This window comes from Glycine max, chromosome 1, assembly GCF_000004515.6.
Source record: "Glycine max cultivar Williams 82 chromosome 1, Glycine_max_v4.0, whole genome shotgun sequence".
NCBI classification, from domain to species: domain Eukaryota; kingdom Viridiplantae; phylum Streptophyta; class Magnoliopsida; order Fabales; family Fabaceae; genus Glycine; species Glycine max.
This window is the reverse complement of record NC_016088.4, coordinates 47,631,993-47,651,309: the sequence shown is the minus strand read 5'-3', so window position 1 is coordinate 47,651,309 and position 19,317 is coordinate 47,631,993. Positions and strand designations below refer to the sequence as shown.

Sequence of the window (19,317 nt, the reverse complement as noted above, 5' to 3'; positions counted from 1 at the left end):
CCTATGCATTTGGGAGAAATTGTTAAATTGTTTCAGACTATCAGGGTTTTAATTAATCTCATCGTGATATGTAGTTAAGTGATATTCTTATTTCTAAATCGAAAAACTCGAATATATATATCTGATGTAGAGATTAGTCAGAACTATGGACATGTAGTAATTCAAAACTGCATAATAACTTCTTGGCATTGCCAGCAGGTTTGAGAAGCGTTTTCTAGCACGTCTTCAAACATGTTATCTACTAAAAGACACGAGTCAAGTATATATAATAACTTCTTACACAATTGAGGAACATGTGAATCTCAATACAATCTTTCAAAATAAAAATGAAAGCCACAACAAAATAAAGCTATTTTATCGATTGTACAAGTTTCCAAATGTATCAGCATGCTAGGAGAAGATTATTTTAACAATCACAACGAATGAAAGAAATGAAATTAATTAATCAAACAATCAACAAATAACAACAAACATCACTTAATTAAAGAGAAGGGGTAAAAGGCACTTTGGTGGAAGGTAGCCATGCGTTTCCAGCAATAAAATTTGCAACACTGAACTTTGAGGCTTCAGAAGCGCTAGTTATGACACGATAACCAGACCATTTAACACGTCTAGCAGTAGAAGAACCTGGACCAGTGTTCATGTACTCTCCATAATAAAGCGTGTCTAATGCAAAGTTACCACTCCATTCCATCCAACCCGCAGGGTTGATCAAGCCATCAAGATAAGTCTTCATGAAAACTGTTCTTGAATATTGCTTCCATGGTCTTCCAAGATAAGTCCTAACCGAGTTTTGAACTGGTCTCAAATCTGATGCAGCTGTGACTCTTGAATTGTGAATGGAAATTCCAGTGTTTTGATTTGGGTCGGTTCGGCCTTGGGCAGTGATTGTGTTGACTTTGTTGGGAGGGTTTCTTGCAAATATGTTACAGTTTTGTAACACAACTGCAGCATTGCCAAATATGAAGTCAACAGTGCCATAAATGTTACACTCTCTATAGAATTGCCTCTCAGAGTGGACATATAATGTGTCTTGGTAACCTTCAAAGCTACATTTGTAAAACACTGACAAGTCGGATCCAGAACGCAATGCTACAGCTTGGTGGTTTTTTGCACCAGCGGTGTTCCTAAATGTGATACCTTGAGCTATAAATCCATCCCCAACTACAGCTGCAAAAATTAATTCATAGTTAAGTCTCTTTTAAGTGCAATAAAAGTTTCTTTTCAAATACGCAAGATACTATTGATCAAAACTGTTATGCTCACTTTTTTTTTTTTAATAATATTGGTGAAAATCAGATTATAGTCGTAGATTATTTTTATTATTATGAAAAAAGTTTTTCTTTTCAAATATGCAAGATTTTAAAAACAGATTAAAATTAACGGCTTAATTATATGTTATATTTTAATCAGTTTTCATTTTCTCGTTTTATCCACTGGAAAAATAAAACTCATCAATTTTAAAAAAATAATACCATAATCATTTTTTTACAATTTTATCATGAAATCTGATTCTTATAGACAATTTAAATAAATTTTGGTAATTTTCTTTAAATTATTTTTATGTAACACAGTCAAACATAAAACCTAAGAAATGATTAGAATTAATTAACAATAATAAAAAAATATAAAAAGCTTACCAACAGTGGCTGAACGGAAGGTTGTGGTGCCTCCTCCAACACTTTTGCTACCTGTGATTATAGTCTTTCCAATACCATCTCCAACCAACATTATATTCTTTGCTTTCACCTCAACTTGTTCATCGTACACCCCACCCTTCACATATATCACATACCTTCCACTACTACTCTTTGGAGCTGCATTTATAGCTGCACTCACTGTTGTGAACCTTCCAGAGCCATCTTTTGCCACCACTACGTTGGCTCGAGAAGCCGGTGAAGAAGCTTGCAACAACTTTCTATCACCTGGCTTCACCCATGTTGGAAACCCTTCTTTGTAACTTGGTTCTTGGTATGGAACCTTGTTAAGGGCCAAGGTGTTGCTCAGCAACTTAGTAACATTGTTGGACATCAAAGGGAGAACGTAGTCTTGAACACCAAGCTCATAGAACCCGGCTTTGCATGTCTCAAGGTTAGTGAGAGCTGTGCTGAGCCATGTTTGGGCATCAACTTGGGAGAGCTTGGTGTTAGGCTTTAGGGTTTGGTTGAGTTTGCGAATAGTTTGCTCATAAAGCTCAACACAATCAGCCCAAGCAACTCTTTCACGTGGGTTTCGGCACTTAGAGCCAAGTGAGAGAGTGTTTTCATGGCCTTTGAGTGCTCTCTCTTGAGCAAGTTGCAATGAAAGTTTGAGGAAATCAGATTTTTGCTTGAGGGGTTTGTATTGATAAGTAGGATTATTGCTCAAGAAATACTCACATGGTTGAGGGTTTGGGGTTTGGTTGCACCAAAGTTTAACCTCATTCCAAGAATAACCAGAAACAAAAGAGGATAGTAAAAAAGGAATTAGTAGTGCTAGGAGCAGGCGAAAAGCTTTCATGGTTTCTGGTTATGCTAGCTTCTATATGGCTATAATAAATAGTACTTTGAAAATTGATAGTGAATGATGAAGATGATGGTTATGTGAGAGAAGGGTTTGATTGAACAGAAATTGAATGTGCGTTGCATGTCTTAATCGTGTGCCTTTATATAGAAGAAGATGGGAGGGGTAATGTTGGAATTAGAAGGAATATAGCCATCGTGTGTATCAACTTTGGTTTCTGCTTTTAACTTTTCCAATTCCTTGTCTCTTTGTGTGCTTCTCTCCCTGGCCATGCATATTCTTTTGTTTGTATTTTAATTAATTAAATGAGTAATCAAATATGAATTGTTTTTTATTTTTAATATTTTATTAACATTTTTTTATTTTTTTATTATGTATGATCATAAATTCTAGACAAATACTAATGAATATTTTTATGAAACTAATTAAGAAATTAAAAAAAATTATTTAGATATGTAAAATTATGTTTCTCATAATTTTTTATTTTCTCTTATATTTTACACCATAAATATTTTTTATTTTATTTAACTAATATCTTGAAAACATTAATTAACAAGATACTAAATTTTATCATAATTATTTTTTTTCTCTTTTATCGGATACATTTGGAGTATCTATCAAACATTTTACTAATTAAATATACAAACCACCATCCGTTTTGTCCACAATCAGCATCAAAGTTGTTAGCACACAATGATTGGGAGGAATATGGCTTATGTATATGAATGTCTTTTGACTTTGAATCTGCGTAGAGTCTTTGACTTGACGTGGCAATATTTTAGCAGCCAAATAAAATGCGTCAATATATGCATTCTTGCTCGCTTTGTTACGTTGTTGTCTTTTATGAAAGGTGGCTAATAGGTTTTTTTTTATGCGCTAATAGTTTTGGATATGGTTGTTATCCTCAAAGAAATTATTAATTAAGTAGTTCGGAACTATTTTAATATCCACTAATCTTCCTATGACATGTAATCAAATCTTACTATTTGTCTTAAATTAAAAAACTTGAAAACACGTTATATAAATATTAGTTGAAATCATGAACATATTAATGTGCTCAACTAATAGTATTTCGTTATCAACTTTTGACAAGGATATTAGCACATAGGTTTGCGATAGCTTAACAATATAAACTACGAGAAGAACTACATTATCAGAGGATGATGTGTGCGTGGGAAGTGCACGCTTGTTTGAAATTATTACTTCAATTTTTTTTATGTTGGCAAATTAAAAAAATTCATTTCCTCATGTGAACCCGGTTAATTAGTTTTTCAATCTAGAAAATATTTTCACCTGCGAATTCATTCAAGTATGCTTGTTACTTGAAAAGGTTAATTAATGCATGTGAAATGAGTGCATTGTGCAGCTACGGTCTACAGATATAGTACTACGGAATATTTCAAAAAATAATTCTTTAATTTTGGTATCAGTATAATGGGCGATAATATGACGATTTATTTCTATTAAAGATAAGTGTCATGGGAAAAACAAAAGTTGGTATAATAGAACAAATGGCCACGTACAAGGGATTCATGAATTCTGAAGTAATTCGCGGTCAACGGCACATGGTGTTTTACTGGTTTGAGGGTTTTCTAATGTCAAATAAATAACTTGGACAATGAGAACATTCAAGGAAAATATTTTATTTTTTCGCTTTACTTTTTTAAAAAATTACATATTAATTAATTTGCATGCTTTATATAATTAGTTTTAGATAAATCCACTTTAACACTACCTAAATTTGAAATGTAGAGTTTAGCTGAGTATATATATTTTGTAGGACGATGACAGAAGGTTCTCCGTAAGAGGGATGAGGATAAAACTTTTGACTAGGTGATCCAATAGTTGACATCTGTTAAGCAATTCCACATGCCAAGTTACATGCATGTTGTCAATTTTCAATCATCCAAAAAATGTCAATTTTCGAAACAAGGTTCTGTACTTAACGAAATCATACATAAAATCAAACCATAGTAATTTTATTATATATATTTTTTTCTTATCATCATAACATTAATGCAGAATATTTACCTGTTTGACTAATAAATCATTTTTATTGAAAATTTGATTGATCACCTTTAATAAGATTTTTTTTTAATTATATTTTTCATTTATTCACAAAATTTAACTTGAAACCTTATTTAAAAAAATCGAATTCAATATCAATCATATTAACAACTTATTATTTTTATTATCCTTAATACCTCTCCATTTTTAAACCTTACAAAAAATCCTTTTATTTTTTTGAATTTCGTTACAATGAACCCCTCTTAAGTGTAAAAAGCATTACACGAATCCCTTAGAAAGCTCAAATTAATGTAAAAAAAAAATAGATGAATAACGAGTATAATAAAAGTAAACTTCAAGAAAATTGGTGTAAAGAATACAAAAGCTAATTTTTTATGAGTAATTTATTATTAAAATACAAGTAATTTTTATGAGTTAGTAGATAAAAAATATCACATGTAATTGCCTACATGGATGCATGACTTGAAATCTTCGGTATTTTAGCTCTTCGACACTTAGTAATTTTCCTTAACATGTTTTGGTTATTTCCTGGTTTGCATACACAAAATTAATCTTCCTCAAAAGCTTGGCCTTATTTACTTCTGTTTTCAATTCTTGTTTTTATTTTTTATTGTTTACTTTTAATTACAAAATTTTCATCCCTACTTTTTAATTTAGGTCCTGTGTTTAAAATATTTGTAAGAACAAAATTAAAAAATAAAAAATAAAAAAAATGTTTTCACTATTTCGTACAAATATTTAAAAACAGAGAACATTAAAAACAATATAACATTTTTGTAACCAAAAGTGATAATAGAAAATGAAAAAAAAAATCCGAACTAAATAAGCAAACCGTTAAATTAGTTTAAATAGAAGTTTGTATAAAGATAATGACGATGATAATTATAGTGGTATTAATTATTTCAATAGTGACAATACCGATAGTAGTAATGTGATAATGGTAATATCAATGGTGATGGAGGTGATAATGAGAAAGATCATTATTAAATATAGTGACTAGTCAAAGTATTTTTTTTTCTTTTTAAACAATAAGCCAAATTTACAAATTCATTTTTTTATTATGAAAATAAATGTTTTTTAAAACTATAAATCGACAGTGGTATTATATATATATCACATGCAATTTTTTTCCGTAATAGGCATACTTTGCATTATTTTGTAAGTAAAAATATTTTCTAGTTTGAAAAATAACTGACTTTAGATGGGGAAATAAAAAGTTTGATTTGTCAATCACTACTAAAAAAATGTTTTTCAAGTTGGTTTTTGACATTTTCGAAGATGATTTTGAACCATTTTAAAATTTATCATTATGAAAAGTCAACACTTTTCACGATAGTTTTTAAATCACTTTAGAAAACATGTTTCTACATCATTTTTGGTGGTCACCGTCGTAAAATATTTTTTGTTTTAAATTGAAGATTTGAAGACCATTTTTTGAAGTTGAAAAACCATCTTAGAAAGATTTTTTTTTGTTTTATTTTTTTAAAATAATTATTTATTTTGTTTTACATATAGGTCTGGAGGCAGATTAGACCATGTTTTAAACTTGCATAATTTCAATCCAATAATATATAATTGTTTAAAATAAATAAACCTATGGCACTAAAAACCAAACTTTAAAAGTATAGGGATCAAAATCATAATTATAAAGATTAGAGTGACAAAAAATATATTAGAATGAAATACATATGTGTAGTTTCATTACACCAATCCAAATACAATATTCCCTCCAATGGTTAAATATCTCCCGTGGATATCTTCGCATCAAAGTTTCATTACACCGGAATTTATGTAGTTTAATTGGTGTCAAATCGCATTCTAAGTAAATCATCTAGAGTCCTACACAACTTTGTTATACTTGATAGAGTATGTTCAATTCAACAATGGAATGATACTAGCCACAGGGGCTTGAAACCATAATCTTGCATGAGCAATCACCAAATTGAACAGAGTAACCATTTTCATGCAAAGCCAGAAATTTAGATGTTATCATAATATTTCAAGTTTTTCAACTAATAAATAAGAAAGATGAAGAACTCTATCATGAATATAAAAGTTGCAATGTGATGATGAAGAAAAAAAGTGACTACCATGCCTCAACTATAAGCAAAACAAGTATGGCACATCATTTTAAAACAATTTCAACAGTCTAATTTAGAGGTAATAGTTTGATAAAAGAACACTATATGATGGTCATATACTCGTGCACCACCTATTATATAATTGATGGTTGACCCTAGAATTCACTATAGAAGGAAAACAAAAGAACTATCCTCACCATGCACTAAAAAACAAGACAAGACTAAAAAGAACACCATAAGTTCTATTCATTTTCAGTTATTCACAGATTAGATTTGATGGTTGACTTAGCAAACATAACCACACTCACCAATTTATTGACTTATTAGTTGTATAAGTAATTAATTGTGCCTAAAAAAATATTTTTTGTCAACAATTAACTTGTTTTAACTTTCCTATAACAAAACACTTTATGACACACTTACCACAATTAGAAAGCATTAAACAAAAAGGAAGAGAGCAAATTCATAATCATAGCTTGAAAACTTATTAGTTGAAGACTCGCATGTTATTATGTTACTACATAAATTGCTCATCACATGACTAAAATACTTGTGAGTGGTCTAGACTCACAACATGTGCCTTACTGCCTTTCCTACGGTTGGGGTTCAAACTCACTTGAAGAAAGATGATCTGAAGTATATGCTACCATATACCTTCATCAACATAAACCAAATCCAGTAATTGTTATATATAAAAGTGTTGATAAGCTTGTACTATTAAAGCTTTTGGATTAGTTTATCTTAACATGGTGGGTACTATAGCCACTATGACCAAGCAAGTTCTTTTTTCTAACAAGTTTTCCAAAGACAACACAAATTTTAACAAAACTAGAAGCTATTTATGATGTGAACCTGAGTAGGAGCGGATCGCTTGATACAGGCTGTAGAGTTTTTGGATGACGCCACTTCCAGTGAAGGAAGATAAGTCAGGGTAGACGCCACAAGGATTACCTTGATAAGTCTGATAATTGGTTCAACAAGGAACTCAGAGAGAAACTCTCACCAAATTTTATCAAATGCCAAATGTTTTCTTATTCAAAACAAAAACCAATACTTATAGTGTATCTGAACAAAAAGATAAAAATAGACATGAGCCTTCTAAATAGTTTGGGCCAAAATTACAATAAATAAAAATTATAACTAAAAAACATATTTAACTTGGGCCTTCAAATTAATCTGGGCCTTCAGCAACAATTAATAGTCTTGATAGTGTCTCTGCCTCTGGGCCTTCATCCTTCTCCACTTGGGCCTTCATCCTTCTCCACTCGGGGGCTTTATCCTTCTCCACTTGGGCCTTCGCCCTTCTTCACTTGGGCATTTAGCCTGTATTTGGCCAATTTCAGGATTCTCATCAATTTATGGCAATAGGCTCCATGGAATACAAACATTAGCTCATGTATTTGCATATTTCACAAAGATACTCAAAATTGAACATATCCAACAATAAATATAAGTTATGTACCTATGCAAGGCATGGTCATCTAAAAGTCTTCCCCTTGCTCTAAACTAGTATTTCAAACTGCATTCAAATTTTAATTAAGATAATATGCAGCATTAAATTCCCAAACATTAAGGCTCTGTAGATATGATTTACAAAGAAAGTAAGGCAAAGGATTGATGTTTCTAGAATTGGAATGGTACACCAATCCTTTCCCTTCTCCCCTTTCCAAATGTCTGTCAACAACCATAGCATAAAATACAAGTAAAATTGAAACCACAAATTGCTCATGTATGAAGCTAACCTAGGAGGAGATTTGGTCTAATTTGTTGAAATTTTAGGTTCATAGAACCGTATCTCTATGGGACAGGGAATGAATTCAATTGTAGCAACCTTGTTCCAATAAGTTCTGAAGCAGAAATTTTTTTAGTAGATAATATATGGCATAGAAAATCTTCATATAGATTTGTCAATAGCTAAACTGGATAAAAACAAATAGAAAATGGTAGCATCAAGCATATGATAGATAGTAAATAATACCTTGGAAGATGAGGGTTAGAAAGGCGTTCCTCCCAAACTTGAGAGAAAGCATAACTTGGCCAGATTCACAGTTAAATACACAGAAAATAAGGCAAAAGACACCTTTGTCAAATCTACAATATTAGCATGGTGAACCACATTTGAAAAACCTGCAAGTTGGTAGTTCACATTAGTCTTCTGTAATTATAGTTATATAGTAATTTAAAATAATATCTCTCATGTAGTAAATGTAACAAGTAGCCAAGATACATGTCAAACCTAATGGAGAAAAGAATGTCAAATAAACATGTCAATCTTGATCTAGACAAGGAAAACATGTCAAGCCTAATCCCTGGCAAAAATACTAGTCCAAGGGAGTCAAAGAACCACAAGAAAATGGTCATGGGGGGAAACAGGGATGGATCTGACCAAAGACATAAAAAGAATACAAATTGTGGTAGCTTTTGATGTTATAATTATGTTCTAATGGGTTACTTTTATGTTCTAGACTATATTTTTTCCTCCTAATCAAGAACTTCCTCTCCTTTCTTTCATGCTTTCTTTTAATCACCTTATGAGAAAGACTTAAAAAGAAAAAAAAAACTTACAAAAGAAACATTGAAACCACCAATGGCAATAAAAGCATAAAATAATTAACAACCTACATCCTCCATGAATGAAAATAGAAGCCTTCTTTCTTAAAAATTGCATGTAGAGTAGGAAAATCCATCTTCCCTTTAAAACCCACACATCCACATCTTTTACACCTAGCAATCTAGCATCATGACTAATTCGCAATAATTACAACATCCAATATTTTTTTACACTAAACAAGGCAACTAGGAAATAATTACACAAATTCTTAACAGAAAGCAAAAATTCTTTACAAATTTTACATACAACCGGATTTATAATCCAAATACATAGCTCTTAAGCACAAAAGTGTTATGTTAGACCTCTAGTTACCCACATATACACTAGAAAGAAGAATCAGATGAGCAGTTTCACAGTCAGTAAAAAGAGACATTGTACACTCCAAAAGCGACAACTCATTAGTATCAGTCAATTGCAAAGCTACCTTCTTTCAATTGCATAGATGCCTTGTCAAGAAACCTAATATATAAAATGAATGAGAATGAAATCAAATATAAAGTAATTGATATAAAAAATATAAAGACAAATGTCTCGCACCTAACTAAGAGTATCTCTAATAGTATAATAGTGGTAGAATTACTTAAATTAACTTTTGGCCTAGATTTTTCTTTAATGATATTTAAGAACTTAAAATGAGTCCTACAATTCTCAAGAATTCTATTTGGAATATTACTCATCTAAGCAATGATACTTATATAAGAATTATCATCTCAATTGCTTTAACGATAAAACTACATAATAACTGATTTTTAAAGATTAAGAATTTCATTAAAAAAAACTCTCATTGGACATGTTCCAAGGTATTGGTTCCAAGTGCCACTTTGGTTACTTACAAGAATCAATTTTTTCCACTATAATACACATTTTGATGTAGTATCCTTTAGCAATTCAAAATTAAACTTTAAAACCCAAGTAGTTGAACTAAAGGAAATTGTGTGTGCGTGTGTGTGTGTGTGTAAGAGAAACTAATGTTATGTTCCTCACCTGAAATCATCAGTGTGAGCAATCTTTCGACTTCCCTTGATAGCAGACTATCTGCCAGGAACCTCATACAAGCCTATGAACTCATTGCCACCAAAAGAGGCATCTTTCTTTCTAAATGCAATAACCAGGACTTGAGAAACACAAGTAATAGGGCTACCTCCTGGCAACCTACGCTGTACAATGGAGTGCCTATGGTAGTTAATAAAGATATACCCCAAAGAAGGAGAAAGGTATTCATAACTTCATAAGTCATTGTTTCTCTCACTTTATTTTTCCTTATCTACTAGCTTGAATTGTAATTAGATTGATTAGAGAATCTCCAACTAACTATGCCTACTTATATCATCCTTTGTGATTTCTATTAATTAATGATATAAGAATCATAATTTCTTCTTCTAAATTCTAAACTACAAATTGGTTTAGTTAATTTACTTTACTCTTTGGAATCCATAAGAAAAAAAAGAAACAATAAGAAGCAGTGAATACAAGTTCTTAATTAAAGAATTGAGTTATGGTGAGTGAACAAGAGTGAACTCAGATGTTTCTTAGCATATTTCAAAGCTTGAATTGCTAGAGTGAACAAGAGTTTCCTACAAGAAAGCATGATAACTTTATCACTTTTAAGAAAACAATTGTATTAATATTCTCTCTTATGCCAATTCTGAATCAAAGTGATTGTAGAAATAGATACAAGGCTTCAAAGATAATTACATATGTAGTCTCACTCTCTCTCTCTATTCCCACCAATTAACTATCAATAACAAAGATCAGCTCAGATCCTACATGTTTATATTTATCCTATTTTGCTTAATATTCACCTGCTAATAATATATTTGATTGAAATAAGTGAAAATCTTGTCCTTCTCCTCCTCCTCCCAACATCTGGGCGAGGACATTTCATAGATTGAATATAAAATTACTCAAGGCCATCCCTAAGAGAAACAAAATACTAGATTTCATATCAGGCAATTAGCAACTGTACCATTTAAAACAGAGCCCCGAAGCTTCACCTAATCAATTTGAGACATGTTCATCATATTATAAATCAAACAAGTACTAAAACTATGCAATCATCGATCTTTCATACTTTTAGTATCATGTTTAAATTGTGATGCATATCAAATCATCATGAAATTCCTCCATGATCATTATTTGAGTTTGTTAAAATAGGCATTAAATATCTCGTACACATTTTAGATAAATTTCAGACTATACAAAAAAAATCAGATGCTCAAGTAAATATCTGAAAATATAACCAAATAAGCTATTAAACACTATTTGTAAGTTGTATGAAAAGAAAGGAAATAATGTTTATCATTTTATACTTGAAAAAAAAATGCATTATATGTTTTTCTTACCTGTTTTCTTTTTCTATTCTATCCCACACCAATAGAAGGAGAATGAGTGGGATAGACGGATTGAGCTTGCAGTAATTCACTTTGGTCTAGTGCATACTGGTTTGGTACTCTTATTTTTGCCTGCTACACAACATCAAACACGAGCATGCCAAGCTATTCCTAGTGTTTTCATTTTAAAACTAGAATATATTATCATATTTTGCTTCACATGTTTCAAGTATAAAGATACACCACTTGGGAAATTAAAAGCATCCGTTACCTTTTTGCTACCCAACCTATCTTGCTTCCTCTCCCTTTTTGCTACCCATCCTATCTTGCTTCCACATATTAGGCATTTTGAAAGAATGGATAGATAAGGCTTAGGTAAATATTCTTTATGTTTTACATGCTTTGTCAAGGCATACAATTCTAACAGATGTACCAATTCCTAGCATCAAATGAACAATAGTAAACCAATGTGAAGTGGCTCTCTTACCTCTGAAAAATTAACATATATTCCAGAAAAAGAAAAAAATAATTTTTATATTCCCCTTTGTTGCTCGTTATGGTGTTTTTCCTAGCCCTTGTAGTTTCTGATCGATAGAAATGCTTCAATAAGAAGCAACAAGGGAATATAACTTCTTAATTATTTAAGGTAAATACTGTTGAAAAATGTATGCTGAAAAAAAATATATACACATAAACCTAATTATGGATCTTATTCCTTGTCTACTCATTTGTTAAATCAAGAACTCACTAAAATTCAAAGGTGAAAAAGAGTACACTTTCCTAGGCAAATGGTTTCATAAAATAATTTACACTTCAATTAGAAAGGAAATGCTTATAAACTCGATATCAACTTTTGACATGATTTTTCACTGGGCCTACATCAATATTAGCAACAAAATCATAAATTAACTCCCTCATCAATACAAGATGGTTTATTATCAAACAATTGATAATATTGGTTCAAGGTTTGTAGCAAAAGTTCTTTCCAAATCTTAGATAAAATAAAAGGTCCAAGATGTCAAAAAAAATTATTCAATCAATGAAACAATTAAAAATAATCCTTCAAAATCCAGTTATCCCCTTTGATCAAGTTCATGTCCAATGTCAATGAAGCATAATTATAATATTTCATATTAATTCATAAAATCGGATAAAGTGGTCATAAAGAGTATATGAGGAAAACACATAAGGATTAAAAGTTGAACTTGCAACACAAATAAAAGTGTTAGGGTTGAGAGAGATTATAGATTGGAGTGAAGATTGAAGATGGTAAGAACCAATGATGTCACTCTTCACTCCATGGAAACTGAATCAAAGTGCGTCATTTTTTGGCATGGCAAAGGAGAAAGCAACAGTAAGGGTTCACAACTTCAACGTTGACGACGACACAAAAGCACTGGTGGCGTGGCGCAACGGCACAAAAGTGAAATGACAACGATGCGACACTCAAGGGTTTTAGGACAACAAGGGTTGGAAGCGAGACTATGGGGTTTCAGGGCTTGGGCGTGAGATTGAGATCGAGTTAGTAGTGTGATTGAGAATGAAATTTAAGTAGCAGTAGGTTCTAGAGAAAACAACCAAGATGATTGCTCTAAAAATTGTCCTTAACTCATGACATAATGACATTTTTTCCATAAATCCTCATTAACGAGTCCTTTTAACTACAAAAATGTCATTGTGAATTTTTTTAAGATGATTTTCATAGGACCTTCATTGACGTTGCAGCGTGAAAAAACTTTTATCTAGTAGTGAACGTAAATAATTGGCTTAAACATATTTTTGATCCCTAATAAATATCCAATTTTGTATTTGCTCTCTAATATTTTTTTTATTTGCACTAGTGCAAAAGGACCATTCAACGATGGTCATTAAAGGTCTTCTACGATGGTTGACAACCGACTTTGAAGGCTAATCGTGGAATGTCAACACTTTCCACGACAGTCCCTCAGGAACCGACTTAGAAAAGCGTCATTTGTTACGACGATTATTAAGCAAAAACCGTCTTAGAATGCCACTCTTCTAAGATGGTTTTCAGTTAAAAATCGTCTTAGAAGGGTGACATTCTAAGATGATTTTTAACTGTGTTAAAAATCATCTTAGAATTGTGGCATTCTAAAACGGTTGTTGCTTAAAAACCGTCTTAGAATGTCACCCCTCTAAGATGATTTTTATCTGAAAACCAACTTAGAAGGGTCACCTAGGCTAACTCACATTGATCAGGTCACTAAGCTTCTGTAGCGATTTTATTAAAGAGTAACTTATACAAGTACATACAAAAGAATAACTTGTAATATCAATTATTAACTTTTAATATGAATTACTAAACGAGGTTGTACCAAGCCAACTAAGCAATGCAATGAGGAGGAGGTTTTACTTTTTTCTCAAAGCAAAACTAGTCCTCACTGCTAAACTACTTTTAATATGAATTATTTATTTTCAGTCTTTTTCATTGACTTATTAAAGAGTAACCTATGAATTATTAACTTTTAATATGAATTACTAACTTGTACAAGCTATGAATTACTAACTTTACAAGATATCAATTACTAACTTTTAAGCAATGTTGTTAAAGACACATGGAGGAAACAGGACACAAACATACCTTTGCAAGAAGAGTACCAAGAAAATGGAAAAATTAGAGATGTTGTTCATGTATCATTCTTGATCCAGGATTGGGATAATGCAAGTGATTTGTTGTTTCCTGGATGAAATGATGTTGAGAATTTCAGATTGCCATAAACCAATAAATCACAAGGTAGGAATATAAGGTTTATCAAGCAAGGAGTATTAGTTGAAGCAATGTCCAATCAAACATTTCAAAACTCAAAAGCTTTTTCTTTTCATTTCTTTTATCACTTTGCTTCTGTTTTGGGGAAGTACAAAGGTCTTCCTCTGTTGTAACTAATGACTTAATCTCCTTACTTTGTTAAACAAATCCAAATTTTAAACTCTGTTTCTCTTACACACACACATGTATTCTCAATTACATAAACACTGATTCCATGTATAGAAAACACATATGTTCTGCTTAACTACATAGGGTAAAGTCCTGTTGCGATGTAGTTTTTCATAATACATTTTAATTATTAAAAGGAGTTACATACCTGACTTGCCATCAACCTTCTAACAATATTAGCGTATAGTCTCGGATCATCCAGGTTCTACTGTGAGGGATAGTAAGTAGGTAATTGTGTCACCTCCATATAATTTACAAACTAATAGAGAATAAAAATCACATGGCGCACCTACCAACAACATATATGTATATCAAAATTTCAACAAAGAAAAGTAGTGGCTTTGGGACAGGGCAATGCTACAAAATGAAATAAACATCCAAGTAGGGACATTGAGATTTGACCCAACAGCTAACATTCCTAATGTTTTGGAAGCACTGTCATCATCAAAGATTGTTTCTCTAAACCAGTTGATGAAAGATCTATTGTGTTTTTGCAACACCCTTATCATGTTTATTTTTGGGTGGGTAACAATGACATTTTTTGTGAGTATCTATGTATGGTAACACCTTTGTTTTGTTGTTTAATATATAGATGCACTCATGACACCTCCTATTAAGTCATTGTGACAACATTGTATCCTCATGTACCCTTACCTCCCCGTGTCCAATCATGATGAGTTTCAGGAAGACCGACAACTTTAACTGTTTCAATGTACTAGGAGCAAAACTCAATAGATTCTTCTGCAACGTACCTTTCAACAATGGAAACTTCTTGCCAATATTGATTCTTGGTATAACCTTTTAAGACCCTCATGTACTGCTCAATTGGACACATCCACCGTAAAAAAACTGGACCGCACAATTGGATTTCCCTCACGAGATGAACAATTAAGTGAACCGTTATGTCAAAAAATGATGGACGAAAATACATCTTCATTTGACAAAGGACAATGGCAACCTGATTCTCCAAATCATTCAATTGTCGAGGGTCAATGACTTTGATATAGAAAGCATTAAAAACAAAGCACAAACAAGTTATGGCAACCCTAAATTTGTCAGGCAAGATACCACGGATCGCTACACGCAATAGTTGTTGCATTAACATATGGCAATCATGAGACTTCAAGCCAACCAATTTGAGATCATTGAGGGATACAAGGATCTTGATATTTGAAGAGTATCCTTGTGGGACTTTTAGACTCCGTAGACAATGACAAAAACTTTTCTTCTCTTTTGTTGACTTTGTGTAACATGCTGGGGGCAGATACATTCACCGACCTTGTGATATTGGATGCAACTGTTGCCGTATATCCATGTCAATTATATCTTGACGACACTTCAAATCATCATATGTATTTCCTTAAATGTTAAGAAGAGTGTCAGTTAAACTATCACTGACTTTTTTCTCCACATGTCTATACAATGTCTAACATCAAGATCGGACCAGTATGAAAGATCAAAGTAAGACATGTGGAGGTAAAAAATAAAGTGTTTCTCCTATTGGTTCTAAATTATGTTTTCAAATGTTTTTCACAATGTCACATTCGAAGTTACCCATTTCAATGATCCGAGAATATGAAGTGCAGATCTAGGGATATTCTTTTTAACAAAAGCTTGCATAAGTGATGAAGGGTTATTTTCCTCTTTTATAAATAGTTTGTTCCACCCAAACTCTAGTAGCATAAACTTCATCCAATTTTTTTTATAAGTTTTTTCATTTCAAATTTAATAATTATAGGCATTAAAAGGGAGCTATAGAAATCACAAGAAAAAAGGGCCAAGTTGAGTGTACTGGGCATGGCTTTGTGTATGACCATTAGAGCATATAGCTTAGTTGACACACTTTCGTTCTTTTGGAAATGCTCTAACATTTAAGAAATTTGATCCTTTGAATCTCATTTTGTAACAAGCAATAAGGAGAAAATTAAAATATGAAAAATACAAAGTACTTTTAACTGAGGGGCTGGTATAGGGAAAAATTAATTTGTCATGAATGGTTGGCAGTTGGTACCTACAAGCTACCAATTGTCCATGCCTGCTACATAAGTTCATCAAAATTTTTTTAAAGAATTATGTGAGGCAAGGCATACATTTTCAAGTTAGACAAATGACTAAAGAACATAGAAGTCTCTAGCCGAGAAGGAATGCTTAAAGATCTAGCATGAAAATTTTGTCATTAGTAAATGGAAGATAGTTTGACAGGCAAAAATGGGGTTCATGATTTAAATTAGCATGATAGTCCATATTTATTTATGGATGGAAAATTAGAGAACATTGATGATAATAGTTGAGTTAACAGTACACAAGATAGTAACTTTTGTAGAATTTATGTGTTTTTATTTGTATGTAAATAAAAAAATGCTAATGCATGTGACACTTCTAAGGAAAAAAAATGATTTACCGTTGACTAAGGAAGGGTTTAATCAATTTGGGCATCTGGCAATCACACGATTTCTGAATCTGAGAAGAGTTCCTTTATTTTTTTTTTTCTAACACTAAGGGGCAATTTAAACTTAATGTAAACAATAATGATAATAATGAGTTTCAAATTGGTTTACATGGCTGCAAGGATACCTTTTAACACTTATGTACATACATGTATCTATTGAGAAGTTGATTTCAGGAGAATTCTAATTGCTAGCTAATGATCATGTGCTTGTGCAATTGAAACAACATTATCTACTACATTCCTCAATTTTTATTTGTCTTTTTTTATTCAAACTCTTTCTAAAATGTAACTATAACTATTTATTTATTGGTAATAACCAGGCATTGTGCATTTCAACTAGTCGATAGTGATAATCTTACCTTCAAAATTTATTTTTATTGCTCACTACCATGGAGGAAAACAATTTTTTTGTGTTGACCATGAGCTGATAATGATACGATGATATTCCTTTATATATTCTTTAAGTGTGACACCCTCTACCCCTCACATATATATTAATAAAGGAATAAAAATTCAAATATTAATTAAAAATATTTTTATAACATTTTTTTAAATACAAGCCTTTCAAATAGGTAAAAGGCTCACATTCACTTTCTTCTACATCATATTCAAACTTGTCCAAATAAATAATAAAGTCATTTCGGCTCAAACAAGGCCATCTAAGTTTCATACAATTAATATAGAACCTATATCCTAATGTCACATCCTATCAGAGCGTGGTGTTCCCGTGTCCTCTAGCATGAGGTTCTTCATAGTCATCAACCTATTCATCTGCTCCCTCGAACACAAAGTTCAAGATCATCACAGGATCCAAACATAAACAACAAACCGGAAGTGAGTTATCACATTCCTAACTACTAGAAAGAAACAAGACAACATATAGTAGCCAAATACAATTTACTTAGCATATCTCACATTATTTCATCACTTTGTCATTCAGCAATCACACTTTTCATCCATGAATCACATCTTTCAATCATCAATCACAATACACAGGAATCACACACTCCGATCAAGACATAATAACACATCAATTTCATAATAAACAATTAGCATGCGTATGCAACAGTTATGCTAAGACTCAAGCCTATATGCAATGTGGTACCATGTCAGTGAAAAACCTCGTCGGGCGCCTAGGAGTACATGATAAGACAAACCACACACTAGTAAGTCAAGTCACTCTCACTAAGTAATATCATAGGGAGACCAATCAGGGTCACAGTGTTTTGCGAGAATACTCCAACCATATGGGATCAACATAAGCTTAAAGGAGCACTCAAACCGTGTAACCCCCAAGGCCTACACTCCGAAGAGTCCGTCAGGGCCTCTCCCTCCTGATTCAGGTTCAACCCAGAAAATATTTTAGCACACAGACTCTATCTATGAACTGTACAAAACACACGACTCCTCAATTGTTCTCAAAATAATTTTAACTCGTCGCCCTTTAAGGGTCTTATCATTAACTCGTTGCCCTTAAAGGGACTTAACATTAACTCGTCGCCCAAAAAGGGACTTAGCATCAACTCGTCGCCCTAAAAGGGACTTAGCATTAACTCGTCGCCCTTAAAGGGACTTATGGTCGTGTGATTGTACAATTCATAGTTCACAACTCAATGCACACCACACCTCAATGCACATATATATCTCAATCATATACATACTCAATTTATCACATACACTTAATCTCAATCACCATGGTATAATCTCAATTTAACATGTTATCACACCTCTGGAATCATATACACTTTACTTATGAACTATGCAATACACACATTTACTCAATTGTTTTCAAAATCATTTTAACTCGTCAGGTTCCCACAGTGGATCCCATCACAATACTCGTCGCCCTTAAAGGGTCTTACAATTGTGTGATTGCACAATTCATAGTTCACAACTCAATACATACATCTCATCTCAATACACATGTATTTCATCATCTGTCACATGTTCAATTTATCACATACGCACAGTTTGAATCATCATTTCATAACCTAAACATAACAATTTATACAAAAGATTTTATCACAACATGGGATGTAAAACCTCTGAAATAGTTTCTCCCAATTGTATCAAAATCAATTAATCAAAATCACGAGTTAAACACAAAGACATCAAGAGCACTCAAGTTTATCAATCAATTCTCATCAGGACATCAATTGGTACATAGAACACAATAATATTGTATTTATAATCATAAAGGAAAAATTATAATTCAATAAACATCCCAAAATAAACCCAAATTTAGTTCTCTAAGGATCCCTACACATGTTCATTCTAACCCCCAATTGCGATAAACTCATCCCTTACCTCTGAGCGGACTCACGTGTCTTCAGCCAACGATAGTAACATCTCTAACGGTT

General features: G+C 32.2%; 1 protein-coding gene across 1 annotated transcript; it reads right to left on the bottom strand.

Annotated features, from left to right (window-relative positions):
- Positions 1-106: 106 nt before the first annotated feature.
- LOC100783964 (pectinesterase 2) lies at positions 107-3,159 on the bottom strand. Its single transcript, XM_003516982.5, has 2 exons — positions 1,641-3,159; positions 107-1,170 (listed from the first exon to the last, which is right to left on the bottom strand). The coding sequence occupies exons 1-2, from the start codon at positions 2,497-2,499 to the stop codon at positions 482-484; spliced, it is 1,548 nt and encodes a 515-aa protein (XP_003517030.1). The 5' UTR covers positions 2,500-3,159; the 3' UTR covers positions 107-481.
- Between the last annotated feature and the right edge of the window lie 16,158 nt (positions 3,160-19,317).